The 19133-nt window shown below is 57.9% G+C and overlaps 2 protein-coding genes across 6 annotated transcripts; both read right to left on the reverse strand.

The window, feature by feature from the left end:
- Positions 1-1737: 1737 nt before the first annotated feature.
- On the reverse strand, positions 1738-11578 carry CDH16 (cadherin 16). 5 transcript variants are annotated; one of them, XM_089903186.1, is made up of 17 exons: positions 11360-11578; positions 10027-10110; positions 9444-9599; positions 9235-9373; positions 8717-8875; positions 7729-7925; positions 6972-7094; positions 6624-6777; positions 6152-6379; positions 5993-6069; positions 5730-5918; positions 5387-5628; positions 4704-4837; positions 3661-3903; positions 3423-3530; positions 2980-3096; positions 1738-2184 (listed from the first exon to the last, which is right to left on the reverse strand). In XM_089903186.1, the coding sequence occupies exons 1-17, from the start codon at positions 11567-11569 to the stop codon at positions 2087-2089; spliced, it is 2658 nt and encodes an 885-aa protein (XP_089759312.1). In that variant the 5' UTR covers positions 11570-11578; the 3' UTR covers positions 1738-2086. The 5 variants fall into 5 exon arrangements, with proteins under 5 accessions (XP_089759312.1, XP_089759314.1, XP_022439231.2 ...); XM_089903188.1 differs by lacking the exon at positions 11360-11578 and adding an exon at positions 10396-10937 and having other exon boundaries at positions 3661-3787; positions 4708-4837; XM_022583523.2 differs by lacking the exon at positions 11360-11578 and adding an exon at positions 10396-10937.
- A 2961-nt stretch (positions 11579-14539) lies between these two features.
- On the reverse strand, positions 14540-17512 carry RRAD (RRAD, Ras related glycolysis inhibitor and calcium channel regulator). The gene is made up of 4 exons (XM_022583526.3): positions 16950-17512; positions 16212-16285; positions 15881-16085; positions 14540-15058 (listed from the first exon to the last, which is right to left on the reverse strand). Exons 1-4 carry the CDS (start codon positions 17449-17451, stop codon positions 14781-14783), a joined length of 1059 nt encoding a protein of 352 aa, XP_022439234.2. The 5' UTR covers positions 17452-17512; the 3' UTR covers positions 14540-14780.
- Between the last annotated feature and the right edge of the window lie 1621 nt (positions 17513-19133).

The raw sequence follows: 19133 nt of genomic DNA on the forward strand, positions 1-19133 counted from the left end.
CCACAAACAAGCACCAGCTTCTTGTTTCTCTCCCTCTGAGACCCGGGAGAAGCCACGCCCCTCTATGACCCTCACTTTACTCTATAGAAGGGGCTGAGGATTGCAGGAGAGGCTTATGTCCACAAATGCTCAGGAAAACTGGGGATTGTGGACCCTGTTGTCAGCCCCACAAGCAGAAAGTATTTTGAGGTCTGGAGGCTTAAGGAAGGAACCCTCAAATTGGGGCAGATGCCTTAATATGCCCTGGTATCCTGTCATCCATCCTTTCCTTGGCTGGGGTTCCACCTACCTGCTTACCAACCCATACATCCATCCATTTACCCCCACCACCACCACCTATCCATCCATCTACCCATCTACCCACCCATCATCCACCAACCCACCCATCCATCCATGCATCCACTCACCCACCTATTAGCCTATCTATCTATCCAGAACAAGGACCCAGAAAGCAGGGGTTCCAGGGTTCCAGCTCAGGTGCTGCATCCCACTGGCTGGATGAACTTGGGAAGGTCTCCCCACCTCTTTGTGATTTACTTTTCCAACTTGATTAGAAGTTGCTGGCCTCAGTGCTCTCTAAGGCTCTTCTGGGGGACCTCATGGGAGCAGAGCCCAGCTGAAGGCTGTGGACACTGCTGGAGCAGTAAGATAAACCTTGACCAGACAGTCTCACCTTGTGCCCTGCTTCTAAGACTCCCAGCAGCAGCCCTTAATCTCCCTGACCTTCAAGATCCTTCACTGGAAAATGGGGCCGATAAGCCTGCCCTCGTAGGTTGACGGAAAGATTAGATGAGATCTGCTTTCGAAGAACTTTGCACCCTGAAGACTTCTGAGTGGGTACAGGCCAAGCAGAGGATCCTAGGAGAGGGGCGGGAAGCTCTGCTTGGACCACAGTAGTCAGCAGAACCTCCCGTGGAGGATGGGGGTGTGGGTGGGGAGAGGGGACCTGGGCCCAGAGTGGCTGGGATCAGCCTCAGGGTCTCTCCCTGGGCTGGGGATCCAGGCTGAGTTTCCCACGCTCCCCCAGGCCAGCCAGGATGCCTGCCCCATCTCTCTTGGCTGGGCTTGGCCTCCATCCCACAGAATCTGCCAGGAGTGAAGAGATTATCTCCTAAAAATAGGGCCTGGGCCCCAATGAGGTTGTTTTTCTCCCTTCCCCGTGATTTACCATCATCAGCTCAGGGTGCCTGGGACAACAAGTCCCACCCCGGCTCCCCAGAGACCGTTGGGATGAAGGCATGGGGGATCAGCATGTGTCTGGGGTCAGTCAAGGGTCAGGGATCAGAAGTCAGTCTGGAGATGCGGTCAGGGCTTAGCACCAGGGCCATGGCTTAATCTTCGGCCAGGGGAAGGGGTTCACCTGAGGCAGGGGCAGGGTGAGCCACGAGGGTTCCTATTCCACCCCAGTGGTGTCCATCTGAATAATTCCCCCTTCTCTTTTTGCAGACTGGACACAAGTATGCTCACACATGAGTACAGGACATGGACTCACAAGGTGCACCCCCCCAGAGCAAAGATGATATCCAGGCAAACACAGAAATAGCACTCTCAGGGACACCCTCCTCAACCATCACCTGGACAGTTAACCCATGCAGGGCCTGCAGCCAGTGTTCTCCGAATGCCCACAGAAATGACCCACCTTGCTCTAGCCTCAGGATCTCACCAAGAGCCCATATGATGCCCCTGTGTCTTTCCCCGCTGGGGACCCCAGGCTCATCCCTCAAGCCCCCACACCCTTTCTGTGCAGCCAGAGATGGGGAAGGGATGAAAGGGCAGGTGGACATGGATAATGCACACACGCACATGGACACCTGGACATGGGCCCACAGTCCTCTAGGACCCACGCCCAGTTCTCCGAGGCTTTATTATTGGACAAACATGAGCCATGTGAAGTGCTCCCACGGGCAGCCCGTTTAGTCCGTGTGCAGGCTCTGCAGATACGTCTGGTGATGTTGCCTCCACCCTAGGGCAGGTGAAGGGGCTTCTGCCCTGTCCTGGCCCTCGTGGATCTGGAGTGCTGGGCCATCTCCCAGTGGATTCAGATGGAGCCAGAGGCCAAGTTCCCAGCAGGGGCTGCCTGGACCATTTAAAGCGCCGCCTTCAGGGGCACACTGTCTACTGGCTGATCTAGGTCCTTCTTCCTCGCCAGGGTCAAGTGGGTGAAGACGAGGATGAGGAAGATGCCTGAGGGGCCGGAGAGGGATAGATCAGCCCTCCGAAAGGGCCATAGAACTTGTCTATCACTAGGGACTCCTTGCTGTTGGTATTGATTTAATAAGGCAGCAAAGTTCCCTAGACAGCATCCCCAAGGCTGGGCTGGGTATGACTCTGTGGTTCCGGTGCCTGAAGGAGCCTGACTGCTTGGCCTGCTCAGCCCTCACCAGGGCCAGAACACCCCAGCCTCCAAGGCCCCTTTCTCTGGGGAACAGTTTGGGTGGGGATCATCTGGGAGCCAGTGAGTTGTTCCCACGGACCTCTGAGAGAAAGGCACACTGTAGCAATGTGCTAGAACCAGCAAAGAAAACCAGCCAGGAACAAAATTTAAGGGGCTAAAGAAACAAAGGGGAGAGAGAGGGAGGCTTGGACTGAAAGAGTTAGGCTGGAAAGAGCTGGGCTCTGCCACACCCTGGCTGTGTAACCTCAGACAAATCACTTAACCTCTCTGAGCATCAGTGACCTCATCTGGAAAATGGGGAAATGCCAGCGCCACAGGGTTGTAGGGAGGATTCAACGCAATAATCCTATGCTTGGCATAAGGCCTGATACACAGTTAATGCATAGCAGTAACAGTAAATGCTGTTATCAATGAGGATGATCTTGACTATGATAACAGGAGGCAACAGCATAATGACTAGAAGAGTTGGGGGGCTCCTTCTCCATCCCTGTGGGGACACCATGGGACGGGGGGCACTGTTTATCCAGAGGCTGTGGCTCCAGCCACCATTGCCCTCCCCCACACAGGAGCCCAACCTCCATTACCTATTGCTATCAGGGTGCCCACGAGGATGCCCACCGCTGACAGCTTCGTGGGCATGCCCTTCATGCGGCCCACCTTGCGCATGCACTGCCCCTCCACATTGCAGCGACACACGATCACTGGGGAGAGGCAGGGGAGGAAGGTAAGGGCAGTGGAGGCGGGCTCCCCAGCTCCTCAGAGCCCTCAGCCCAGCCCAGCTGGCCAGTATGTGGGTTTTGGTGCATACGCTGTGTTCATGCGTGTGGCAGGGGGATGCAAGCTCCTCTGTGCACGTGCCTGTGTGCACTGCAGTCTGTGCGCCCAGCCACACATATGCAGGTGTACTCAGGCATATGCTGTCCTTATGAGCCCGTAGATGTGTTGCCCAGCTCCTCCCCCTGCATCTCAGGGGTTCCCTCAGGAACCACAGGCCCCTGACCTTGGCTGCACCCCAGCCCGGCCTCACCTCGGACCTGGATCTGCCACACCCGGTCATGGCGGCTGACAACTATGGGGACTACGTGTTCGCGTGGCTCCACCCAATGCAGGCCCAGGGTGAGGTAGGCATGGGACCCTGTTGGGACCATAAGCAGCGATCAGAGTCACTAGCCCGCTCCCCGAGGCCCAGCCCCATGGCATCTCCCTTCTAAGCGCCATCCACTCCCCACCTTGGCCACAGCCTCCCTGCTTCCCCCACTACACACCATTGAGAGCCCGGAGGCGCCAATCCCGCTGCGCCGTGGGGTTGGGACCAAGGGCAAAGCTGTAGGGACCGTGTCCGCCGGCCAGGTCAGGGTCCCCTCTGGGTCCACCGACAACCACGCCACGGTCCTGGCGGGGTGTGCAGAGGTGTCTGGAGGGCTCAGGAGCCAGAGTCGGGGTTGGGGCAGAAGGGGCCTTCAGGAAGTGGATCACGAGGGTCGCAGAGGTGCTCAGCATTGGCTCATCTGCAGAGGAGGTAGTGCTGAGCTGGCCTGGGCCCTTCTGGGGGTGGGGTGAATTCAGAGTCCCTGGCCTGGTCCCCTTCCCCACAGCCCATCAGTCTCACCCTGTGAGTCCCCTTCCACGCCCCCTCCCTCCCCTTGACCCCCTCCTCTCCATCCCCTCTCTCTTCCTCACAATGCACTTCACCCCCTTCACTATCTAAACAGCTGCCAGGCCTTTCTGTGCCCTTCTGGATACCAAGCTCGTTCTCACTGTCCCCCCACCCCACCCTGGCCCCTGGTGCCAGGGCCCAACAATGTGGAAATGCCCTGACTATAGATGAGCTCACCCCTGTCACAGGACAGCCCAGCTCAGAGCTGAAACCTGCCTTCCTGACGGACCCGCCCTTGGGCCAGCTCTTCAGCCTGTCAAAATGGCATTCAGAGTCCTCCCCACCTGACCTCAGCGTCCCATCCAGGCTCACTTCCTGGCACGCCTGCCCCAGGAGAGCCCCTGGCCCTCCCTCCCCACGCCCCGGTCCCACCCCCTCTGCTCCCAGCCTGTGTCTGAAACTGACACCCTGAGAGGCCTTCCGGGGCTGAGGTTGGGGGGTGGCAGGTGTGTCTGGAGGGAAGGGTGGTCTGAGAGGGGAGGCAGAGGCCAGGCCTTCTCAGAGAAGTATACTGGCCGCAGCCCCTTGCCCATCCCTCCTGCCTGGAGCAGAGCGGGTGCCAGCAAGGGCGCTGGGGAGGAAGCTTCGCCCTGCCTGTCTGTCTTAGGTTTTCTCACCTTCCCAGAGGCCCCCACCACAGCCTGGCCATACCTGCATCCTGGGCCTCCACGAGCACTGTGTACATGTCCCCAGGCTGTGCACCCTGCAGGGCCCGGGCTATGTGCACCTCCCCGGAGACCTCCTCTATGCAGAGCCAGCCCTCTGAGTCATTGACCAGGGAGAACCTGAGGGTCAAAGAAGATGGGGCAGGGAGGCAGGGACCACATATGATGTCTTGCCCAGAGACCTTCTGGGTCATGTGATCTGCCCAAGTTCCACATGCCCTTTGTGACTTGAGGGCAGCAGCAGTGCCCGTGATCTCGCTCCAGCTTAACGGACTCGTTGGGGGGCAGGGCTTAAACCACAGATACTGTGGCCGAGGGAGGGACTCTCAGAGCCTGGGGGGCCTGACTCATTTCCACTATTCCCAGGTCAGCCTACGAAGGGGCCGGATAGAGCGAGAGCCTGGGAACAGCACCCGGCGCTGCAGTCTGGGCGGGCGGCTGGCAGAGGGCCTGGTCCAGGACAGTATGCGGAAGCAACGTCTGAGCCCTCACGGGGTCCAAACACCCCTCTCCATCCAGCCTTGATCCCCACCAGGGGTCACAACCTTCACATTAATGTTTGAGGAACATTGCAGGCTGTAGATAATGTGAGCTCCCTCTGAGGCCCTGGGATCATCCGAGGAAGCAGGGGTGGTCCAGCCCAGCTAAGGGGCTGGTCTTCTGGCTCACCTGAGGGGATTGCTCATGGGGTCTGAGGGCCGGATGGTCAGCAGGAGGGAGCCAGCAGGGGTGCTGACTGGGACACTGGCCTCGTAGCTCTCCTGGTCCAACTGAGGGGGTGGCACCACCCTTTGCACCAGCACAGTCACGGTGACTGTGGCTCCAGGGCCTGGGTCTGGCCCCACCGGCTCTGCCACGCTCCGCACCACCACCACCAACTTGTGACTTGGAGCTGCCTCATAGCTGAGGTTCTGGAACCAGTGGGGCCCGGGTCACTGTGTGGGCCACGGCTTGGCACCCTGTGCATGAATGTGTGTATGTGTGCGCCACTCCCCCACCCCTAGCCCCTCACCTTGAGGAGTCGCAGCTGGACACGACCAGAGTCTGGCTCCCAATCCAGGCCGAAGTTTCCCTCCACATCCCCTGCCTCAATGGCAAAGTCCATGAGGCGGAAGGCAGGCTCAAGGTCAGCGTCAGTGGCCATGAGTGTGGTCACCAGAGTCCCAGGCTCTGTGTCCTCAGGGAGGCTTAGGGGCTCAATCTGGAGAGATGGGGAGGGGCTGTGAGCCCCCCCGTTAGCACCTTCTCAAGGTGTCCTCCCCTGTTCCTGCTTACCTGGGAAGTGGTGAACTCAGGGGCATGGTCATTGATATCCGTGATCGTGACTGCAATCTCACAGGTGCTGCTGAGGCCTGAGGCAGGGGAGGGCATGTTGGGGAGGCCAGGGTGGGAACAGAGGGGTCAGGGATCCCTGGTCACCTTCAGGGCACTTACCGCCCTCTGCTCCTCCCAGGTCAATGACCAGCACCTGAAGCAAGATGTTCTGGCCAGCTTGGAGGGGGGCATCCCCCAGTGTTACACTGCCCAAGGTGGAGTCCAGCTCGAAAGCTTTCCCCTCTGCCCCCTCCTCAGGCTCGGGGCTCAGCAGCCGATACACAATGTGGGAGTTGGGGGAACCGGGGGCATCAGCATCCTCTACCGAAAGCTTAGCCACCTTGGTGCCTGCGAAGACATCACCCACATGGATGGGACCACAGCCAGGCCTCGAGGCCTTTCCTCACCCACTCTTCTTGTGTGTGTGTGTGTGTGTGTGTGTGTGTGTGTGTGTGTGCATGTGTGTGTATGTGTTGGGGATGAGACATTGATATAGGGACCTGGGGCTTGTCCCATCCCAGAGGAGAGCAAGATGGGATAGCTCACAGGGACTTCACCCCTCCCCCACCCCCTGACAAGGCTCATAGCCCACCTGGGGGGCTGAGCTCAGGAATGCTGATTGCGGGGCCTCGTGGGGGGCAGACAGGCATGTTGTCATTCTCATCCATCACCACCACAGACAGCTCCAGAGGTTCGGCCGCGTAGTCCTCGCCGCGGGTATTCTGAGCCCGCACCCGGAGCAGGTACTATAGCGGGCAGTGGAGGGCTTCAGATGAAGACCAGGGGCAGCTCCAGCCTGGCCTGGGTCTGGGTTCCCTTCTGGTGGCCAGCTCCAGCTCTTCTGCCTCAGTGCCTGTGGGGGATGTGACACCCCCGGAAGCCCACTGGACGGGGACCAAGCACCCCTCAGCCTGTCCTCCTGGCTTTCCCCTCACCTCACCTCAGCCTGGGCTTCTCGGTCCAGCTCCCTGGTCACGTAGAGTTTCCCCTCCTTGTCCACATCAAAGGGTCCAAGGGGCTGGCTCTCCAGGTGATAATGTACATCCCCCCCACTCCAATGTACCTGGGAGGGGGACACAGAATGAGGGCCCCCAGGACGAGGGGCAGGAATAGCCCATGTCAGCCCTTATATTCCAACTGTTCCTGGGTAGGGAGCCTGGGCACCAACTGTTTTGTGACCCCAGGCAAGTTGCTGCCCTCTCTGGGGTCCAGGTAGGGTCCTTTTCTTTCAGGGCACTTGTGACAGCTCCACGGTGGCCTTGCCCTGGTCCAAGCCTGGATCTTGCCCAAAGTGCCTGGATGACCAGGTTGTTTTGTTCTCTGCCCTCTCAGGCTGGGCCTGACCCCAGGGCATTCCTCGAGGAGCCTGAGACATTCCTGGCCTGGGTGACAATCCCCATGGCAGCAAGGAGGTGGCAGCTGTTCTGCTGAGGAAGGCTGGGGTCAGCTCAGGAGGTCAGAGCACAGAGCCACGCCTGCCAGAGGATAGCAGGTGAGGAGCTAAGGGCCTGGTCCCAGGGCCTGATACGCTCACTGCATCTTGAGAACTATTGGGGACAGTGGAGGGAGGAGCATAGGTAGGGGAGGAACAGGGGGTCAAGTTGAGCCCCAGACCCACCCCCCCAAATCTCCACGAGACTCAGGCCCAGCTACACCATCCATGGGGTTATTTCAGCTGCTAACAGCCACTTACTCACCTGGGCAATGTGGTGTGGGTACGGAACTTGGAGATTCTCTGCCAGGTGGACAGGATCTAGGGGCACCCAGGTGTTTTCTACTATGGAGACATCTACGGTGGCTGTGGCCTGGTGGCCCGAGGCCTGGTCACCCATGTCCTTGACCTGTACCAACAGCTGGTATGGCCCCTCCAGAGCCTGATCTAGGCTGGTGCTCCCTAGAAGGGGCAGGGTGGTCAGCTGAACAGGGGGCCAGTGCATCCTGGTACCAAACACAAAGCCAAGCATATGTCATGTGTTCAGGATACTCTCTTGGCCAATGGATGAGAGGGACCTTTAGCACCATTGTGAGCATCCAACCAGGACTTGACGGTTTGCAAAATCACTTCCACATCTGTCCACACAATGAATGGTTGATAGACTGGATAGGTGGATGACCAGGATGGGGGGCGGTAAACGGGTGGATAGGTAGATGAGTGAATGACCGATTGGATAAATGGACAGTTGACTAGGTGGATGGATGGGGGTTTGAGAGGGTAGAAAGATGGGGATTTGGGCATGTGGATGGACGGTTGGATAGATGGACTGTATGTACGTTTGCATGGTAGATGGATGAATGGGTGGCTGGCTGAGTGGGTGTGTGACTGGCTTTTCTTTCCTTCCCCGACCTGTGCCTCTGGTCTGAACTCCCAGGTCCAGGTCTCTCCTGCCATCACTCCCAAGGTCTCCCAGCAGTGTCCTGGGCCATAACCCCTCAGGTCTCTCATATCCTTGTCTCTTAGGCCCAAGTCTGCAGAATGTAGGGTTGAGGCACTTCCATCCACACCATTCCTTAACTCTCCATGCATGGTCCTGCCTCCCCCCATGTTTTTGCCTTGCTGCTCTCTCCAGCTGGAATACTTTTTCCGCCTGCTTTATCTCTCAAGCTCCAACCCATCCTGCAGCTCACATGCAACCTTCCCCAGCTTTTCCCAACCCTCCCGCCTCTTCACACCCAGCTCAGGCTCACCCTCGGGGCTGAGAGCCAGAGCCCCCAGCTGAGGCTCCAGCTGGAACATATCTGCGGAAGGCTGGGATGGGGCCTGGTTCAGGATGTGGAATCGAAGATCCGAGTTGGCTGTGCCTGGCGCATCCCCGTCCGAAGCCTCAAGGAAGAAGAAGGGGACACCTGGTATGTGTGGAGAGGGTTCACCATTAGGGGTGAAGGGGTGGGGAGAGCCTCCCAAGCTTCCTTTATCTCTCCCTGGGTCTTCCTTCTGTATTCATCATCATATCAGGATCCTGAAGGTGAGCCATGGCTCTTCACCCCACTTCATAGATGAGCAAACTGAGGCCAAGAGTAGCTGGAACTCACCTGTGGACCCTCAGTGCGATAGGGAGGGTGCAGGATGGGACAGAAATGGGAGGGGGCGACTTGGACCCTGACTGCCTTGTCCCTATGCCAATTCTATGGCCATCTCTTTACTCTCTGTTCTCCGATCAGTGGCCACCTGACCTTGCTGTGAGCTGGCTGCTTTGGGCACTCACCAGGCCTGGTGCCCTGGCTCAGCTGAACTTTGTAGATGGCCTGGGAGAAATGGGGCACCTGGTCATTCTCATCCTTCACGTGCACAAGCACATGCTGCGGGCCCCACAAGACACGTCCATCCTCTGTCTCCAGGGTGACCTGGCAGGGAAGGGTAGTCAGTGCCCCACCTTGCCTTGGTGGCTTTCTCCTACCCCTGGCCCAGTCGTACCTGTAGCTGGTACTCTGCCTGTTCCTCCCGGTCCAGGGCCCTGGTCACCAGCAGGAAGCCAGACTGTGGATCCACAGCAAAGGGGCCCTCAGCTGCCACGCCTGAGTCTCCTGACAGAACAATCTGGCCCTCAGTCTCCTTACGGGGCAGTGGTAGCTGGCGAGGAGAGAACAGAGGTGAAGAGAGTGGGGGCCGGGCCTGGAGGATGCCCGCTCCATCTTATGGCCCCATTTTATATGTGGGGAGACTGAGGCTTAGAGAGCGTTGGCACTTGCCTGAGGTCACAAAGCCAGTAAGGAACAGGGTGGAAATTCAAAGCCAGGGCTCTTTCCTCTGTGCCTGATGCTCTCTATACTCTGTGACCTACTTTCTAAAGCTTGAAACCCCCCCCCCATCACTTCATCCTTAAACTTAAAGCTCTACTTTCTTCTGGGATTAAAATCTTATTAGTCATTCACGCTATACCACATACTGTCTCGAAAGCAGGGTTGAAAGAAAGCCAGAGCAAGAAAGAGAAAGGAGTGCTGGAGGTAGGGGAAGCAGGACTTGTGGGGAGGGCAGCCCACGCATATCTCAGGCTCACCTTGGTCAAGTACAAAGGGAAATTTCCACCGTAGTTTTCCGGGACGTCCACATACACCTCTGCAGGCTGGGCCCCGGGGAAAGCCTGTGGGAGGATTCTCACCACGTCAGCAAGCTGTACCTTCCTGCCGTGGGGGCCGGGACCTGACAGGGAAGGGGAATTCTGCCCCTTCCCTGGGCCTGGCCATACCTTAGCCCATCCACCCCCTGGCCTTTGACCTCCTGACCCCACAACAGGCCTGTAGCCAGCCCTCATCACCATCCCCCAAACACTACCATCCATAGTCAGTGCAACTGGTCCAGGCAGAGTAGCGGGCGAGGGTACCAACCAAAGCTAGGATCTAAGGGTGAGGAGCAGGGCCCAGCTCACCTGGGGGATGAAGAGGCAAAGCAGACACAGCCAGGCAGGAACCATGGTCAGGATGGGCCTGAGGGACATGGCAGTAAGGATCCAGCCCAGATCAGTGGGCAAGATGGTTCCTCTCTCTAGGAAGTCTTCCTCCCCTCATCCCCCCTCAGCCCCGGGGCCATGGCTTCCCCAGGCCCCATGGGGTACAACGGTCCCTCCTTTTTCAGCTGGACCAGCAACTCTCAGAGCTGCCCCTCCCCCTCCCACCCACTTGGACACTGCCCCCGCCCTTGTCCCCTGCCTGAGCCCACTGCATACACATAGCCAGAGGGCCCTCAGGACAGACTGGCCTCCTCTTCCTCCCCTTTTAAGGGCCTGCCGCTCCCCATTGCCTGCAGGGTAGTGTCCAGCTCCTTGGCCAGGCCCATCAAGACCCCCAGGCCCAGCTGCCCTGCATTTCTTCATTCTTGTGCCCACAAGGGTCTCCATGGGAGTTTCACCTCCAGATCTTTGTCTCCTTCCCCCCATGGCCTCCCCAGCTCGTAGATCCCAAAGTGGTCATTTCCCAGAAGCACCCCAAGTCACAAAAGTTTGAAGCTCGAAAGACCCTGACGACTCTGAGGGCCACTTCCTGTGGTCGCCTCACGTTGCCGGCAAGGCCTGAAGGGCAGAGCCTGACCAAGGTCATGGAAGACTTGACCACAGGAGAACTCCTCCTGGAACAGAGGACTCAGGGTTCAGGGTCTACAGGACTGTTCTACCGCCCACTGCCATCCTTCAGCCATGGGGGAGTCCCCGCGGGGCAGGAGCCCTGCCCTCGTCTCAGCATTTTCCAGCAGTTAGCGCGGAGCTGGGCGCACAGAGCACAGACAGCCCCGCCAACCAGTCCCGGGAACTCTTCCCTGGACGACAGGGCAGTGTTTCTCCTTCCCCCACCACCAACACCAGCCTCAGCCCTGCCCACCCTCCACTCCCAGACCCTCACCCGCCGGTGCCTGAGGTTGGCTTCCTTGGTCCAGCCTCCAGGTGAGAGAACTCTTTCTACGGGGAGTGCTGGCCAGGCCGGACCGGGTGGAACAGGGCAGGGCGGACACTTGAGCAGGTAGGCGGGCCAGCCATGCTCGCTCAGGAGTGGAAAACACCACTGGGCCCACAGCAGCAGGCCTGGCCCTGCCCAGCCCCCCAAGTTACTCATTGACTTTGGAAAGCTGGGGGCTGCTCAGCATCCATGACCGCCGGCCCCAGGGGGTGGGGAGATCATCGACCTGGCGCTTGTCCCACCCCTACACGGCCCAGTGGATACTTCTCAGCCCTCTGGGTTTGGACCTGACTATTTTTTCCGTGGCTCCAGACTCGCTCCCCCTTCTCCCTGCTGCGTACCAGCATGTGCAGCTCTGCCTTGGCCCACTCTGTTCCTTTTGTCTGGAATGCCCTTCCCACCCCTTCATCTGTCTGCTAAGCACTTGCTCCGGCTTCAGTACTCAGCTCAAATATTCCCCTCTCCCGGGAACTCTTCCCTGGACTCCCAAGCTTGTTCAGCGTTCTCCTGTGGGAATATCTGGCCCTCCCCCACGCCCCCATGACAAGTGCTATCTCTATCAACACAGAGAGGACACCAGGTTGTCATTGGCTGTCTCTTCCATCAGACTGGGAAGCCCTCCAGAGCAAGAATCAGGGACCCAGTAATGATCTGGCCCTTGCCCGGCCCTGGCAGCTCCCAGGTGGCTTGTGGAACTAAGATAAGGAGCTAGAGGTGGCACGTGCAGGATAGGGGAGCAGTGCATTACCTGAACTGGATACTTAGGGCTCCACACCACCCACCAGTGGGACCAGGGGGTGGGGTGGGGGGACAGCAGCCTGTGAGATCCCCTGAGCCTCCCTAAGTGCTCACACTAGCCCCTGGACACCGACCAGGCTGGGAAAATGTACTGTCTTGTGCCTCTGAGAAGGAGAGAAAAGACTGAGCCAGCTCAGGTGACCTTGAGGGAATTGCAGAGCTGACCAGGGGCCCTGCCCCCAATGAGGGGGCAAATGGGACCCAATGAAACTTAAAAGCTTTTGCAAAGCAAAGGAAACTATAAATGAGATGAAAAGACAACCCTCAGAATGGGAGAAAATATTTGCAAGCAAATAAACAAAGGATTACTCTCCAAAATATATAAACAGCTCATGCAGCTCAATATTAGAAAAACAAACAACCCAATCAAAAAACGGGCAGAAGACCTGAATAGACATTTGTCCAAAGAAGACATACAGATGGCCAAGAGGCACATGAAAAGATGCTCAATATCACTAATCATTAGAGAAATGGAAATCAAAACTACAATGAGGTATCACCTCACACCAGTCAGAATGGGCATCATCAGAAAATCTACAAACAGCAAATGCTGGAGAGGGTGAGGAGAAAAGGGAACCCTCTTGCACTGTTGGTGGGAATGTAGATTGATACAGCCACTATGGAGAACAGTATGGAGGTTCCTTAAAAAACTAAAAATAGAATTACCATATGACCCAGCAATCCCACTACTGGGCACATACCCAGAGGAAACCATAGTTCAAAAAGACACATGCACCCCAGTGTTCATTGCAGCTCTATTTACAATAGCCAGGACATGGAAGCAACCTAAATGCCCATCAACAGATGAACGGATAAAGAAGATGTGGTACATAGAATCAATGGAATATTACTCAGCCATAAAAAGGAACGAAATTGGGTCATTTGTAGAGATGTGGTTGGATCTAGAGACTGTCATACAGAGTGAAGTAAGTCAGAAAGAGAAAAATAAATATCATATATTAACGCATATATGTGGAACCTAGAAAATGCTACAGATGAACTGGTTTGCCGAGCAGAAATTGAGACACAGATGTAGAGAACAAATGTATGGACACCAATGGGGGAAGCAGGGGTGGGGAAGGTGTTGGGATGAGTTGGGAGATTGGGATTGACATATATACACTAATATGTATAAAAATAGATAACTAATAAGAAACTGCTATATTAAAATAAAAATAAATTTTAAAAAAAATGTATGGACCCTGGCCTGGAACCTTCTCAGAAACTGTCCCCAGCCTTGCCCCAGGCTGCTTCTGGTCTCCCAAGGTGGGCAGACATATACCAGTCCCCACTCAGCCACTTCTGCCCGTGTGGCCTCGGGCAAGTGCTTCTGTCCCCTGTCTGCCATTGCTGAATGGGGATGCTCCCTCCTGAAATGATGCGGGAAAACTCCTAGCAGGCACCAATGCCCAGAAGGCTCCTCTTCCCAGGTGTGGGTGGTGGGGAGATGCACACCTCCATTATGCACAAATGCAAGGACTCTCCTTCCAGGAAAGGAGGGCTCCAGGGACCTGCTCCCACATTAGCCAATGCGGAGCATGGGATGCTCTGGCCTGGCCACTCACAGCGGGGAGAACAGTGAACCCTCCCTGTCCTCCGCCCCCCACTCCCTTCCTAGTAGGCCAGCCTCAGCCGGGAGGTGGGGAGACATGTGGACTCAAGTCCGCCTGAGTGCGCCTTCCTCATCCCAGCCTTAACAAACCAGCGGCCTCCTTCTCCAGCCAGGGAGTCTCAGAAGTCTTCCACAGCCACTCCACCTCAGCAGATTTCCAGTCCCTCAGTGGGGAGCAGGGCAGAGACACCCGCCCAGGAGCCGGACCCAGGGTTCTTGTTTGGCCATGACACCTGGGGCAGGACGTGGTCCCTTGGGCAGCCTCCATTTCCCTTACATACAGTGGGGTAACTGAGCCTTTTATCAGCTAGGCAATGCCAGGCTCCAGCTCAGAAGAATCTGGATAACGGGCTGGGTGGGATTCATGTCTCTTCCTGCTGCTTAGACTCCCCAACCAGGTCCCCACCCACACCTGCCCCTCTGACCCAGCTGGCTATATCTGGGCCCAAACATTAGAATAGTCAAGGCCACACACTAGGGTGGGGCGGCTTCAGGAACCAGCCTTGTATGTTCCTCAACTTCAGGAAACCTTCCTGCTCCTGCAGCCCCCCAATCAAAGGAAACACAGAGTCAACAGCCCTGACCTATCAGGAAATAGTCTTTATTACAAAAATCTGCATGTAAACAAATAGCCACGGCACTGAACAGCCTCCCTCCAGGGCATGCACACCACGGGTGTAGAGAAAGGCAGAGTCCTCTCCCCACTCATAGGCCTGCTCCACAGGCTGGGCTCAGGCTGCTGTGTGGATGCACATGGGCCTGCACAGGCATCTCTGTGGGCCCAGCCCTTGATGGCCACTGGGAGCCACCTCCTTGGGCAGCACTGTCTCTCTGTCCATGACCATGAGGTGGGGGATACCCAGAGTCTGAGCCAGCCCTGGGGCACCTTGGGCAGTTGGCTGGGCCAGCCCACCAATCTGCCCATCTGTCTGCACAACACGGTGAGTGCCCCAGGACCTAGAGCACGGAGAGGTCGTGGCAGGACTTGGACTTGGCACGCAAGGCCATCTTGCGGCTGTTTCGAGCGACGATGCGGCCCAGGAAGCGCTTCGCCTTCTTGCCAAGGCTCTCTCGCCGCCGAGTACCCGCTTGCCGACGTGCGTTGGCCTCTTTGCTGTCCCTGCGCAGGCGTATCTGGCGCACGACACCCTCAAACAGCGCCTGGACATTGTGGTGCAGCGCAGCCGACGTCTCAATAAACTTGCAGTCGAAGACCACGGCACAGGCCCGGCCCTCTGGTGTGGGTGCGGACAGGCACAAGTCAATAAACAAAGGGTGGGGCGGGGGGTGAGCAGCCCACTCAAACCCTGGCCACCCCATGGCAGCTACCACATCCCTGGGTCTTCCCCAGAAACACAAAGACACCAGCTCCTGTACAGAGGGGCCCAGGCATCACTGGGTCACCCAATTGGCAGAGCGTGCCCACGTTTAAGGAGCTCACAGAGGCCCACAAAAGGAGACTCATTTATTGAAATAATTTGAAGTTTGATATTTAAATGGAAGTGCTGTAGTAGTCAACAAAATGAAAACTTTGCTGAACAGCTTAGTGTTTTATGGCTTGATGTTATATCATGATGAATGATGGGTAGAATAGGGGGGACATCACCAAGTCACGGTTGGTTCCTCTGCGGGGCTCAGGTCTGGGGGCCACAGAGGATGATGCTGAGTCCAAGAGGGGGGTGCTCCCCAAGGGCAAGACTATGCTGAGACTGGCCCTGGCCTGGAATCCAGGCTCTGAACTCCTGGCCTGATTCCCTGCACTCTCCTCACCCCTCATATGCCAGGCCAGGGACAAAGAAGACAGAAAAGGAGGGCTCTGAGGTGGCCCAGCCCAGCGTCCAGCAGCCTTCACCTCCCCTAGCTCATTTGGTCCTTTCCCCAGCACTCAGGTCTTTGGGAGTCCTGTGGGAGGGCAGAAGCTCTCCCCCATCTCCCTGAGTTTTCTTCCTAAACATTTTTAGCCACTGATGATCCCCAGGGACTCGAGCTGAGTCAAGACTGAGTGGACCACAGCCCAGCCAGGATCTCCCTCCCTTTCTGACCCACTCCCTGCTCACCATCCAAGGAGACCTCACGAGAGCGCACCAGGTCGCTCTTGTTGCCCACTAGGATGATGGGCACGTCTTCTGTCTGCCGCGCCCTCCGCAGCTGGACCCGAAGCTCTGAGGCCTTCTCAAAGCTGTCCTTGTCCGTCACTGAATACACAATGACATATGCATCTCCCATGGCCATGCAGTGGCCAGGTAGCCAGCGGCCCCCATCCTAGGGAACACAGACACATATTTACCCAATAGTCCTCATGCCCCAGCTACAAGGCTGTCACTCCCAGCAGGTTCCTACCCCCAGCTCACCCATCCCACCCTGTCCTGGTCTCAGCCTGCATCTTACCTGCTCCCAAATGTCATAGACCATGAGCGCTGCCTCTTCTCCATCCACCATGATGGAGCGATCATACGTGTGCCCTAGGCAGGAGACCAGTAGTCAGGTTACCTGCTGGCTGCCAAGAGCCGCCCTCCTCCAATACACCAGGTTTCCTGTTCTGGCCACACCCTTCAACTCCTCCCCAGAGCCCTCCTAACCTTCTCCTCCACTGATGGCTGCTATGTAGCAACAGAAGTGACAGGGCTGAGAAATGGGGGGTTGGAGGGCACGGTGTGCCTGGCCTCCACCTAGGCACCCCTTCCCCAAGCTAGCAATGTCCTGGGTAGCCACTCCTGTGCTCCCTGCCCTCCTGTAGCCTGAGACCCAGGGTGGTTCTGACCACAGTGGCCTGAGTTAGAACAGACATCCCCTGGGGACCTTGGTTACCTAGGACTCCTCTCCTAGAAACTCCCTCTGGCTGGGTTCTTGCCCATCCTGGCAGGGAGGGATATCCTGTCCCCAGACTACAGAGTAATTAATCGTATGCCCTTCTACTACTCTAAGCACTTCTTTCCCTACTAAGGGCTGGGGTACCTTCTCCCTTAGTTTCCCCATCTGTGAAAGGGGTAGGTAGAGGCAGATTCTCAAAGTGTCTTCAGAATCCTGTTGTTATCTGCTGCTTTTAACCCTGGTCCCCAGTCCTGTAGCTCCCAGTCCTAACCCTGTGCTCGCCCCTCCCTTGAACAGTCCCTCCCAGCCCCTCACCTGCGGCCTCTGCTTCAGGCCCGTCCTCTATACCACCAAAGATGCGCGCCAGAGCACTCTTGCCGACGCCAGGCGCCCCCAGCAGCAGCACCTTGTAAATGCTCTCGTCTGAATCGCTGCCTCCTGAGCTGAGCGAGTCGGAGGAGCCCTCGGGCCAGTCCAGCCTCGGACCCTGGGCCCCAGTCCCAGCCTCGGCCGTTGTCAGAGCTCCCGGAGCCAGCGCCGCCTGCAGGTCGCGCTCGTCCACAGGCATGCTCCGGCGGTGCAGCGGGGGCGCCGGACCCCAGGGTGTGCTGCCCCGACGGCGCTCGCGCTCGCGGCCCCCACCGCGGCTCCCGCCCGCTCCGCTGCCGCCGCCGTTCAGAGTCATCGCGTCGGACGCCGTCTGGGGAACGGGAATCCAGATGGCCGCGTGAGCCGCGGTGGAGATGGAGTGGGAAGCTGGACCCGGGACGCGCCTGCCCGACCACGGGTCAAGAAAGATGCTCAGGGCCCAGGACATGCCGCAGAAGGTCCTTGCGCCCTAACTTGTGACCCATCCTCCTGACTCGTTCATCCTAGACGGTGAGACCACCCCCACCCCGCTCTGCCAGGACACTTACCCAGTCACACACGGACGCGGTCAGGACTAGGTAGGTCCCGGGCTCAGATACAATCCACTCGCAGACCCAGGCTCGGACACTCGACGCTGTCGCAGCCGCTGCCTTCTCGGTCCGCACCGGGTCCGGGCTCCAGAGCCGCCTATTTAAGCCTCTGCCCGCCCCCGCCGCCACCCCCGCGCTCGCTCAGGGCTGCGCTGTCCGGGGGCTGACATGTCCGTCCCCCTCTCCCGAGGGGAATTCCCCGCCCTCCTCCTAGAACCTCACACCCACCCAGCTCCCGCCTCACCCGCAAGGGCGGGGCAGGGGCAGACTCCGCAGACAACAGCCCGGTCTGAGCGTGTGTGTGTGTGTGTGTGTGTGTGTGTGTGTGTGTGTGTGTGTGTGTGTATGTGTGTGTGTGGCGGGGGGGGCTGGGGAGGAGGGGGGCAGGTAAGGAGGGAAAAGGGAGAAGGAAAGGGAGCACGTGAATGGTGCGGAGGAGGGCGATGGAGGTGGAGGGTGCCACCACGGGTGGGGGCCAGGGGGAAAGCCCCGACCAGCCAAGTGCGCCAAGTCCCCACTAGGGAAGAATTGAGGTCTGGCCCTTTAAAAGTGATTTCTCCTTTCCCTCTCTCCCAGTCCTGGCCTGTCGCCCAAGCAAGCAGACCAGTTACAGGTTGGACAGACTTCACCCTTCACTGCCCATGTCACCCATTCCCCACCTGCTGGTATCTGAGCTAGAATTTAGGGGCCCTAAATCCAGCCTTCTAGCCTCAGCACCAGGTCCTTCCCCACTCTCATCCCTGCCCTTGGCAGCTGAAGATTCCACCTGATGAGCCTGCCCTTCAGGATGAGGGTTAGTGACACCTGAGCCCCTGGGGGCCCTTGGAGAGCTGTTTGGGGGAGGGGGCAAGGAAGGGAGGCCCGCTGGCAGTGTGGTGCAGGTAGAGGGGCAGCTTGAACCTTGGGGAGGGAATACAGGCCCAGAGAAGGAAAAGGATGAAGTCAGCACCACCTCCCCCTCAGCGCCCTCCAGGCAGCTGCCTGTAACTCTGCTAAAAATACCCGGCCCTGGTCATTCTGGTCCTGGCCTGGAGGTTGCCCAAAGTTGGGGAAATCCTGGCAGACAGGTGTCAGATGCCAGCAGGAGCGGATAGGGGTGAGACTAGACCAGGGTCAGGTCCAGCTCCAGCCACTCTAAGAGTCTGCAATGTCTCCTTCCTTCCCTTTAGTCTCAGACTGCGCCTGCAGTTCAGGGCACACACAGGGCCTGGAGGTTCAGGCTCCCATTCAGAAGGGGCATAGTTGTAGAGTAGGGATGGGGTCAGCGGGGTGGGGGTTTAGCCACCACTTGGTGCTACCACTACCCAGAGATCAGCCCCTCCTCAACCCAGGGAGGGTGCTGGGGCACAGAGGGGAGGAGATGTAATGGGGAGGCTTGGGCTCTAGTCCCGAATCTGCCTCCAGGCTCCTGGGTCTTGCCTCCCTCCCAGCCTCAGGGTGGCCAGCTATAAACTGCCTTGCTCACGTTTGGGGTGTGTGGAGACTGGGAACAGGCACGCTGTGAGGTACTCTGTGGCAGGGACTCGCTATTGGAGTGACG

The sequence above is a fragment of the Delphinapterus leucas genome, chromosome 20, assembly GCF_059928025.1.
Source record: "Delphinapterus leucas isolate spDelLeu-1000000601 "Yukka" chromosome 20, BTC_Dleu_Yukka2, whole genome shotgun sequence".
Lineage (NCBI taxonomy): Eukaryota > Metazoa > Chordata > Mammalia > Artiodactyla > Monodontidae > Delphinapterus > Delphinapterus leucas.